General features: G+C 39.2%; 1 protein-coding gene across 2 annotated transcripts in view; it reads right to left on the minus strand.

Moving 5' to 3' along the window:
- EXD2 (exonuclease 3'-5' domain containing 2) overlaps positions 1 to 11992 on the minus strand; it is a 79742-nt gene that overhangs the window by 24980 nt on the left and 42770 nt on the right. For both annotated transcript variants that reach the window (XM_015562039.1, XM_006760761.2), the window contains exon 3: positions 6039 to 6295. In XM_015562039.1, the coding sequence (XP_015417525.1) occupies positions 6039 to 6295 (257 nt within the window). The remainder of the gene's footprint in view (positions 1 to 6038; positions 6296 to 11992) is intronic.

Genomic DNA, 11992 nt, shown 5'->3' on the forward strand with positions numbered 1-11992 from the left:
CCTCCCTTCCTCTCTGTAAAAAACAAACAACAACAACAAGGAAACAGTGACTAGATGAGTGGATAAAAAAGCTGTGCTACATTTACACAATGGAATACTACGCAGCTGTAAAAAAGAAAGAACTCTTATCATTTGCAACAGCATAGATGGACCTGGAAAGTATTATGCTAAGTGAAATAAGACAGTCAGAGAATAAGTATTGCATGATCTCACTCATATGTGGAATCTAATGAACAAAATAAATTGATGAACAAACCAGATCCACAGACATAGAAGCATTGAAACAGACTGTTGAATCTCAAAGGGAAGGCAAGTGTAGGTGGGTATGTGGGAAAAGAGTAACCAAAGAACTTGTATGCATATATGCACAACCCATGGACACAGACAATAGGGTGGTGAAGACCTGAGGTGGAGGGTGGGGGCAGGCTAGAAGGGGTCAATGCAGGATAAAGGGGACGTGTGTAATACTTTCAACAATAAAGATTAAAATAAAAAGTGGAATTGGATTTCTGGTTACCAAGTGTGAGACTAGAAGTTTTAGAGCAGGAAGCTTGGAGGTAGAGGTTCACGTCAGTGCTACAACATGCAGGATTGCTTCAGCTACTATAGGAAATGAAATCATAATGATGAAGAAAAGAAAGTCTTTCCTTAAAAAACAAGCAATAAATTGATGGATTTCACCACCCACAAAAGAAGTATTGACTAAAAAATATAAAAAGTTCCAGACACACTTAGGTAAAATGCATAAGGTCTTGGTTCATTAATGGAATTGAAGGATTTGGGGGAGACATAAAACTTTCTTCTGTTTTATTAGAAATTTTAAAGGTAATAAATGCTTATTTGTAGGGAGTGGCTATAGGGTCAAGCCTTGGACTGACCTGTGGCAGAGCCACATACAAGTCCCAGCTTGGAGGGCAGAGCTCTCCTAGCACAATTAAGCTTGATCTTATAGTCCTCCCTTGTTCCTAGGTAGCTAATGGGTTATGGGAGGTGCAGCAAGTACTGCCAAAAAAAGGTTTGAGTAACGAAATAGATTTGAAACTTGCAAGAATATTGTAAACATGTTGACCATTCCCCTTGTTTTGCTTTGTGTGATCTGACTATAAAATAAAGCTTCGGCTTACAGGCTGGGTCACTGTTTCCTCATCCAGGCACAGTGATCCTACCTAGCCCCAACTGTTTTCTCTTTGCTGCACTCCTGGGCTCCTTTGCCCATAATTCTTAAAATCATTTCCCTCATTGAAAGGACAGTACTTAATTTTTAGTTACTTAATTCCATTTAGGTCATTAGCCTTTTTAAAATGTCATATTTGGTGCCTGGGTTGGTGTGCTCAGTTCGTTGGAGTGTCATCCATATACCAAAAGGTCCTTTGATCCCTGGTTGGGCTCATGCAGGAGGCAACTGATTGATTTTTCTCTCACATCAATATTTTTTTCTCTCTCCACCCCTTCCTCTCTCTAAAATCTATAAAAATAAATACGAATTTCATATTTGGGAAGGTTTCACATTGAATTAAAAACAAGATGCCACCTTTGCCACTTCAAAGTTTCACTAGGAAAGATTCCAAAATCATGCACAACAATCTCCATAATAAATAATCTTTAGTTAACATAGAATAAAAAATATAAAATATGAAGAGTATGAAGAAAAGAATAATTTTTAAAAAATACTCCTCCCTGAAGTCAAGTAACAACTACTTATGGAAAAAATCAGGAGCAACCTATAGCCAACAGTGCTAAGTATAATTCTTGCATTAGAATGTCAGATTTCTTATACTACAGTGTCAGAAAGTTTTATTGTTTACCACTAAAGTGCTTAATAATACAATAATCTTTACATTTTAATAAAATTTCATTAAAATTTAAAGGTCTGATAAATGCTTCATTTTTATTTATAGAAAAGTTCCTGGTCATATGCAGCTTTGGCCAAATTCTTATTCTGACACTTGGCCATTCTGCATTTAGCCAAACAATTCAGAGCACTGCTAGTTTCTATATATTCATAATGAGGACTGTAATTGCATAGAAAGAGATCTGGAAAAACAAACCAATCAGATGATGATAGCATGGAAACTGGTGATGACAGTGACAGTAATAGTTAAAATTTACACAGCATTCTCTGTATTTCAAATACTATTTCTAAGTTCTTCCCATAGTTTAATTCATTCAATACATCAGTTCTTTAAGGTGGGAACATTATTATCTCTACTTCACAGATGAGGGGACAGAGGAATGAACAGTGAGGTTCACTAACTTGCCAAAGGCCAAACAGCTGGGAAATGGCAGAGTGGGGGCTCCCACCCACACACGCTGCTCTGCTTAGCCACTGTACACATTGCCTCCAACTACAGAGCAACAGTGGGCACATCCTGAGGTGGTGCCAAAGGGAGGAGGGCCCGATGAAAGGAGGCTTCTGCAATTATATTCCAAATACTTTCACAGAACTCAATATTTTTTATAGTAAATATTTTAATATAGTACTTGAAAAAATTGATATATATTTATGAGTTTTATTTACATAAGCCAAACTACAGAGCTAAAATAACATTTCATCCTATATAATAAAGAGCTAATATGCTAATTAGACTGAATAGCTGAATGACTGTCCAGATGACCTTCTGAAAGAAGCCCAGGCTGCGAGGGCCGGCTGGGGCTGCGAGGGCTGGCCGAGGCTGTGAGCAGCTGCAAGGGCCGACCCAGGATGCGAGGGCCGAGCCCCTTGCACGAATTTTGTGCATCAGGCCTCTAGTTTTCTAATAAAATATTATGATTAGCATAGATTTTAATCAGGCCTTCTCTTAGTTGATTAAATCCTCCAAACTTTTTTTTTAATCTATTTTTACTGATGTTCTTTTTTTAAAATATATTTTATTGATTTTTTACAGAGAAGAAGGGAGAGGAATAGAGAGTTAGAAACATTGATGAGAAAGAAACATCAATCAGCTGCCTCCTGCACAACACCCACTGGGGATGTGCCCACAACCAAGGTACATGCCCTTGACCAGAATTGAACCTGGGACCCTTCAGTCTGAAGGCCGACGCTCCATCCACTGAGCCAAACCGGTTAGGGCTATTTTTATTGATTTTAGGGAGGAAGGAAGCGAAAGAGAAAAATAGAAATATCAATGATGAGAGAGAATCACAGATAGGCTGCCTCCTGCATGCCCCCCACTGGGGATCAAGCCCGCAACCAGAATTGAATCTTTTGTGTCCTTGACTGGAATTGAACCCGGGACCCTTCAGTCTGCAGGCCGACGCTCTATCCACTGAGCCAAACCAGCTAGGGCCTCCAAACTTTAATGTCAGTTTCATTTGAGGCAGGGAGAGAGGCTGTTTCAGTCCATATTATTAAAAGGAGGACCTGTATATACATACATGAAAAGGTTACTGCAACTCAATTTCTGTAAAAGTAGACTTCTTGGAGAAAGGGATATCTCTCTTCTTCCAAGTAAAGGATTAGAGCTACCATCATTTTGGCCTACAGCAGGTTTTCCAAACTCATGCTTCAGGATGACCCCCAGTTACAATGGGAGAGGTGGGGACTCCGGCAAATTGAATAGAGCTTGTTCATCAAAAGTGGACAGGGTCACCCAGCCAATTGTTGCCACCTAGAACTATTGACCTAGTATATTCAAATCACCTAATTTTTTCAAGAGAAATCAGAAATACACATCTTCTGCATTTAAACTAAAATTTCCTAAAAATACCATATGGGGGAAAACAAAACAGGAATCTGCGGCCCTCATTTATCCAGTGGGGCCATTAGTTTACATCTTGTAGCTTAGGCCAGGTGTACCGGTTAATAATGCGGATTTTGTAACTCCAAGTATATTCAAATCACCTAATTTTTTCAAAAGAAACATCAAAAGTGCTATATTCAAAGTAATAGCCATCACGAGCTACACATTTCCCCCATCTTTCAGGTAATTTGTGGATACCATCCCAATAGAACTTTTCTTGTTTTGAGGCAAACCATTCAAAGACCCAATTTTCCACTTCTTCATACGTTTTGAAGTGCTGTTCAGAAAGTGCGTGTGTAATCTGAAGGAGCAAGGTCTGGTGAATATAGCAGGTGGATTAATACTTCTCAGGCAAGATCTTTTAACGTGTCTTTAACTGGTATTGAAGTGTGTGATGGTGCATTATCATGAAGCAAAATTACTTTGCCGTGTCTTCTGGCACATTCTGGTCATTTTATGATCAAAGCGTGGTTGAAATCGATTATGTGTTGTCGGGATCAATCAGTATTAATGGTTTCACCTAGTTTTAGAAGCTCATAATACACCACACCTTCCTGATCCCACCAAAAGCAGATCATTATCTTCTTTCTGAAGCAATTTGGCCTAGCAGTTGATGTTGATGATTGACCTGGATTAGACCAGGACATTATTTGTCTTTCACATCAAAATCATCACTTTTAAAGCGTTTAAACCAGTGTTCACAAGTATCCTGAGATGGAGCATGTTCACCATAAGCTTCCTGAAGTATTCAGCAACACTTTTCTTCAAAATAAAGTAATGAATTAAAGCTTCCCACAAATGCTCTTTTTTTGGCACGAAATTCAACATTTTTTGTTGGGGTCCAGCCCTATCAGGTCCAGGGGTTCCTGAAGGTGTGGACGGAGTCGGCGAAGAATGAAGGACATGGAGGCAGCGTTCAGTCGATCAGCATAGTTGGGTTCTCTCTTTCTTGTCCTGTTACATCTGTATTTATACCAGTTGATCCTATAAGCATGCCTCTATAATCACATCATGGTATGTTTTGGGTAACGTTCTACAGTTCCTTATTTCTTATCTGACCTTTGCCAAAAATCCTGTCTCTATCTAGTTCTGTTGATTTTAATCTTGTCTAGGTTAGTCTCTGTGTTCTATTACATGGGCTATTCCAAGGTCACTGCTCTACTGATAGGCTACAAGGAAGTGACTGAAGGAGATTATCCTACCCAGTAAAGGTTATGTCCTCCCAGCCTCGCTGCTTGCCTTTCCTGGGACTGCCCTTTGTTGGTGGATCTCCAGGGGTATAGGCTTTGGTGCTTTCCCTGGTGGGCAGACCCCTGGGGATGTGGGCCCAACAAGTCCCAAATCTATTGCAAACAGTCTTAGTCCAAGTTCTTCATAAGTAGTACATGGTATTTCTGTAACACTACGGGGATTTACTGATTTATTCTCTTCCTTAGTCCTATTAATCCCTAACCTGGGGAAACAACCTTTCTCAGGGAGGTGGTCCTGTTTAAAACACATAGCGCTAAGAGGGGGAGCAAACATATGCCACATATACCAGGTCCCTTGAAACATAAGCTGTGTAGATGTTTCTTCCCTGCAGCGACTGTGTCAAGCAGCAAGGGTGACCGGCTTCTGGCAATTTTTAAGCGTAAAAGTATGATGTTAACACTCTCGGAAAATTTGACATATGAAGTTTTGAAGCTTGCTGTCAATACAACAAAATAGCATACATATCAAATCGCATATATATCAACATATGTCTAACTCCATCTATTGAAAAAAATTCGCATTATTAACCAGTACACCTGGTAGAGACATCTTATTAATGTTTCATTTAAAAAGACCAATTCTGCCCTAGCCAGTTTGGCTCAGTGGGTAGAGCATCGGCCTGTGGACTAAAGGGTCCTGGGTTTGTTTCCAGTCAAGGGCACATGCCTGGGTTGCAGGCTCGATCCCCAGTAGTGGGCTTGCAGGAGGCAACCAATCAATGATTCTCTCTCATCATTGATGTTTCTGTCTCTCTCTCCTCTCCCTTCCTCTCTGAAATCAATAAAAATATATTTTAAAAAGATAAAAATAAAAAGGCCAATTCTAAGAAAAATAAAAAATAAAAATAAATAAAAAGATCAATTCTGGGTAACTAAACTTTTCTCAGAAGTTGGAATATTTCCTTACAAATTTAATATGCATCTCAGAAGCCTATACGCTTGTGACGAATTTTAGATGCTTCATTATTGAGTCTTATTAATCTATAAACTTGCTAAAATATTTGCCCCACAGCTACAAGAATCCTAGCAGCATTCATACAAACCATACCTCTGCCTCATGACTAGGTATCGGAGGTCCAGGCACCCCTTAACAAAGAGGCCATAATCCTGCAGAAGCTTGCTGGCATCTTCTGAACATCCTACTCCAACTTTTAAAATAGTGCCATCTGCCAACATGTTCAATAATGTTTTTGGTAGTGTCTTTCCTCCACAGATCAGCTTGGGCAAGCGAACCAAGACACAGAAGCCACTTGGGGAGGCCATTTGAAGAAGTGACAGAGGATTGGCTTTCCCTTCCAAGTTCACCTGCAACAGAGGAAAAAACAGGGCCACAGTTCATACCCTAGCACAGTACCAAGTACAACATGAAACTGTGGCAAAAGTCTAAGAGGAACATCCTTACCTTCCCAAAGGGAGCAATTGACTAGATTTTGGTTCAAATCTAAGAATCAGCTTATGCTAATAAATGCAATGAACTTTGGAAAGCAGAAACTTAAACAAAGGATACTGAAGGCCCAAACTCCAGAGCCTGAAATACGAGCAGTCCATAAATAGTGACCAGCTGACACAGAGGCGCCCTGGGACACACACTGGCAGAGTCATGTGAAACATACTGGTTTTAAAAGGCTAATGGGAAAAAAAAGGCTAAGGAGCAGAGTGCCAGATGATAAACATAACTCTTTTTATTATCCAGACTCTCTTACGTTACATGCTAGTGACTTTGACTCATTTACCTTATCATCACTGCTTCAAGATCCGATGTTTAAAAAGAGGTAGGAAATACAATGCTAGTACAATAAGTGGTACCTGTCATTATAATAAATCCTGGTAGCACAGAATGCTTTCTCAACGTTTTATGGTCACAAATATTGGTCATAAAAGAAGAAAATATATACTGGCATAAGCTAGGATCCTTATACCTTAAGAGATGGAAATAACTATATATTAACTGATCTAGTTTTAATCTTTTTTGTTTTTGCTTTGTTTTTTAATTTTATTTTTCAATTACAGTTTATGTACAATATTATTCTGTATTGCTTGCAGGTGTGTAGTTGTTTTAAGATGTTTTATTTATTTTTAGAGAGAGAGGAAGGAAGAGGGAGAGAGGGAGCGGGGGAGGGAGAGAGAGAAAGAGAAAGAGAGAGAGAGAGAAACATGGATGTGAGAGTGAAACATCAATTGGCTGCCTCCTGCAAGCCCCTTACCAGGGATCAAGCCCACAACCTGTGCATGTGCCCTGACCAGGAATTGAACCAGCAATCTTTTGGTGCACAGAATAATGCCCAAACAACTAAGCTATACTAGCCAGGGCTCAGGTGTATAGTTTTAATATTTTTGAGGTAATAGATAAGTTGGAGAAAATGCTTAAAGCTAAAGAAGCTATTCCCAGAAATATTTACATACAAAATTCACATTAATTAAAGGTTCCTTAGTGTCCAATAAATTCTAATCCTCATTTTCCAAGAGAGGAATGTAAGCCCTATGGGTAAAGCAGTTTGCTTAATCATGGAAAGAGAATGGCAAAGTCAGGACTAGAACCTAAACTTCCCTATCTCTAGAACAGCGGTTCTCAACCAGCATTGATTTTGCACATACACACCCCACCCAGGACTTTTGGCAATATCTGGAGAAATTGCTGGTTGTCATAACTAGGGAGAGAGTGCACTGGTATCCACTAGGTAGAGGCCAGAATGCTGCTAAACACTCTACAATGTACAGGATAGCCCCTCACAACAAAGAATCATCTCCCCAAAATGTTACCAGTGGAGAACCCTGCTCTAGGCAATGCTATCCTCTTACTACTACAGTATCAGTATGTAAGGCATTGCACCAGGCGCCATTGTGGATATAAACTTATATGAGATGGAACCTGCCTTAAGGATGACAACCTTTCAGGTAGAGTACTATACAGCTCACATCCTTAGAAACCGCATGGTAAATAAACAAAGGGTTACAAGTAATCAAGGGAATGATACATCATTGTTGAGATGACCAGTATCACAAAGAAGCAGCAATCAGGATCACAAAGAATTGTTGTTAAAAACAAAACTCAGGAGGGTCTTAGCCCTTAACTTGAATGTCAATGCTAAGTAAAACCATGGCTTAACTCATAAAAGCCTTAGGATTTCCCTGCTTAGGTACCGATTTATTGATGAGGGCTATTTCCATATCCTCAAAAGAAAGTATGCCAGTTTAATCTTTAATGTGCCTATTTCTTGGGGCTCAGACAAGGTAAAAAACTACAAGAAATTGACTACTGCGCAATTTTTTAAAAATATATTTTATTGGTTTTTTACAGAGAGGAAGGGAGAGGGATAGAGAGCCAGAAACCTCGACGAGAGAGAAAACATCCATCAGCTGCCTCCTGCACACTCCCCACTGGGGATGTGCCTGCAACCAAGGTACATGCCCTTGACTGGAATCGAACCTGGGACCCTTGAGTCCACAGGCTGACGCTCTATCCACTGAGCCAAACCAGTTAGGCCTAGGTACACAATTTATACTAAGTGCATAATTGGAAAAATAATGCCTCTAGCAGAGTCAATATGGCTTAATTAATAGAAGATCTAGTTTTTATTTCTCATATGTTTACCCCTTTTGCTTTCTGACATCTTCGTGTCTCAGTATCACTTATTACTCATGGAAAATAATGAAACCCTTAATGGGAAAAGACATGACATGTTTTAATTTTATTAGCATTATTTAATTCAGTGGTCTCTGATTTTTTTTTTGATTGGTCAACTCATAAAAAATATTTGAGCTTGGCCAGTTTGGCTCAGTGGTTGAGCATCAATTCCTGGTTCAATTCCTGGTCAGGGCACCTGCTAAGATTGCAGACTCAGTCCGCAGTAGGGGGTGTGCAGGAGGCAACCGGCTGGTTTGGCTCAGTGGATAGAGTATTGGCCTGCAGGCTGAAGGGTCCCGGATTCAAATCTGGTCAAGGGCATATGCCGGGTTGTGGGCTTGATCCCCAGTAGGGGGTGTGAAAGAGGCAGCCAATGATTCTCTCTCATCATTGAGTTTCTATCTCTCTTTCCACCTCCCTACCGCTCTGGAATCAATAAAAATATATATTAAAATTTTTTTTAAATATTTGAGCCCAGGCCGGTGGTTAGAGTGTCAGCCAGAGCATCAAAGGATTTGATTCCCCATCAAGGATACCTGGGTTTCAAGTCCGATTCCCAGCCCAAGTCGGCCGGGTGTGTGCAGGAGGCAACCAATCTTCTTCCCTTCCTTCCTTCCTTCCTTCCTTCCTTCCTTCCTTCCTTCCTTCCTCTGTCCCCACAGTAAGTGACATGGAATCCGCAGGGGTGGGAGAAGAACATTTTTATGGCACCTCTTCCACCTTCATTTCCTCTCCAAAATGTGTCCAATCTTAGTATTCACAACTCCACACAAAAAATATCCTCAGGTAAGGCTTTAAAAAAAAAGTTTGGGACATACACAACATGTATGCCTAGGTATTTATAATTATATGCATGTAGTAATATATATACTAATGTGTTACATCATTACATATACACAAAAATAACAATTTTAAATGAATAATGGCATCAGTCATTACAGACAATATTTCTAACACTTTTTTCCATATTTCAGTAACTCACTTAGAGAATACTGGTTTAGAATCCTCTTTCCTGAGGACCAGTGGATAATCCATTTTAGTTTCAGGATTCTTTTTCTTTTCTTTTTTAAAATAAAGCACTGCATATTTATTGCCAAAAACATACAATTATACAAAAATAAAAAAATATCCAAACTCCATAACCCAGAAATAAGCACTGTTAACATTCTAATATTTTTTTCCAGACTTCTTTCTTTGCATCTAAAAATACTTGTAGTTTTAACATATTTGTGATCATATACTATGGACTATTGTTTTAATTTTTATATTTTATTGTCTCTATTATGTTTTTATATATGTGATACATCAAAATGACAGAGTTGTATGTAATTTATAAAGCATAAATAATATAATGAACACCTGTGGAATTATTCTTTTATGCAAAATTCTTAAAAGTCCAGAGCTGATAAATTTATAGAAAAGCCAATGATTCTTTAAGTGACCCCACGATGGCAGCAGAGAGTAAAGAAGGATTTGATACCATGTTCTGGGCTTGAACAGGTAACATAATGAGCACTCCTAGTCTGTGGCATTTATATCTCAGTTAAATTTAAACCATGACTTTGAGACAGGAATGAGATCGTTCTGTTCAAGCAATATAATGAAGGCCCAATGAGGCTGGAAAGTAATGAGGAGGATGGCAAGCAACTAGGAGAAAATTTTAGATGTTGAGAGAGATCAGAGCATATACTAGTAAGTCCTTAAGAACGTGTAAGTAATTAAGACATCTTAGTTTTATTTGAAGCTATAGAAAGGTTTTAAGCAGAGGAGTGACATGATCTGATTTGCATTTTTAAAATATCACTTTGGTTACTGTATGGGGAAGGGATTGTAAGAATACCAAGTTCAAGCAGGGTGGGCCAGTCAAGAGGCTACTGAAAAGATCCAAATGAGAGATTCTTGAGGCTTAGACTAGGGAGGAATTAGAGGAAAATACAGAGCAGATGGATGCAAAATCTATTTTAGAGATAGCACTGCTAATACCTCCTAAATGGGAAGGGAAATGTAATAGTTAGAAAAACAGTGGACCTCGGGCAAGCCCAAAGCTTGTGCCTACAGAAGGATGCTGTTGGGAAAATGACCTTCACTTAATTCAATACTTATTGCACCAATTATTTGTACCTGTAAATAAGCAAAGAAGTCTGTAGCTAGAAGTTCCAGAAAAAATCAGGTATGAGGGGGGTAGGTGTGGGCTAGAGCAGATCTATGGGGAAAAAGGGGGGACATCTGTAATACTTTCAATAATAATAGAGATACATTTTTTAAAAATCAGGCATGAGTCAGGGACAAGAAACATATTTAACATCTCCATCCCCACATCCCCAGGAAAAAGGCAAAATAATGCTTCTAAAACATGGCAGCATCCTCATTTTGTACAGGTGATTTAGCCATAATGTTTGTGTCTTGACTTTCAATTATATCACTTCTGTTGAACAACCCTTAAGGGGAGGATGTATCCCTGATTTTAATCTTAAAGGTGGAGAAGACTAGGGATAATACAGGTTTTGGAAGAAAACTAAAAAAATCTGTTAGGAACATTCTGTTAAATTTGAGATGACTATTAGACATTAAAGGGATGATGTGAAGTAGACAGGTAGCTATAAAAGGTTGGAGTTCTACGTTTCGGCATGATCAGCCCATTAATTATATTTAAAACTATAAAATTAGATGATATCACACAAAAAATTAAAAATAGAACTACCAGATAACCCAGCAATTCCACTTCTGGGTATTTATCCAAAGAAAATAAAAACACTAATTTGGAAAGATATTTGTATCACTATGTTCATTGCAGCATTATTTTTTTAAATATATTTTATTGATTTTTCACAGAGAGGAAGGGAGAGGGATAGAGAGCTAGAAACATCGATGAGAGAGAAGTATCGATCAGCCGCCTCCTGCACACTCCCCACTGGTGATGTGCTTGCAACCAAGGTACATGCCCCTGACCAGAATCGAACCCGGGACCCTTGAGTCCGCAGGCCGACGCTCTATCCATTGAGCCAAACCGGTTAGGGCCTTTGCAGCATTATTTACAACAGCCAAGATATCGAAGCAAGTATTCTTGCTTATGATGAATGTCTTGGTAGATGAATGTTTAAAGATATGATAAATGGCCCTGGCTGGGTGGCTCAGTTGATTGGAGTATTATCCCGTACACCAAAAAGATTGTGGGTTCAATTCCTGCACATCCATAGGTAGCAGGTTCCATCTCTGGTTGGGGCAAGTATGGGAGACAACAAATCAGTGTCTGTCTGTCTGTCTGTCTGTCTCTCTCTCTCTCTCTCTCTCTTGGGGCAAGTATGGGAGACAACAAATCAGTGTCTCTCTGTCTCTGTCTCTGTCTCTCTCTCTGTCTCTCTCTCTCTCTTCTGGGG

This window comes from Myotis davidii, unplaced genomic scaffold, assembly GCF_000327345.1.
Source record: "Myotis davidii unplaced genomic scaffold, ASM32734v1 scaffold17, whole genome shotgun sequence".
NCBI classification, from domain to species: Eukaryota; Metazoa; Chordata; class Mammalia; order Chiroptera; family Vespertilionidae; genus Myotis; species Myotis davidii.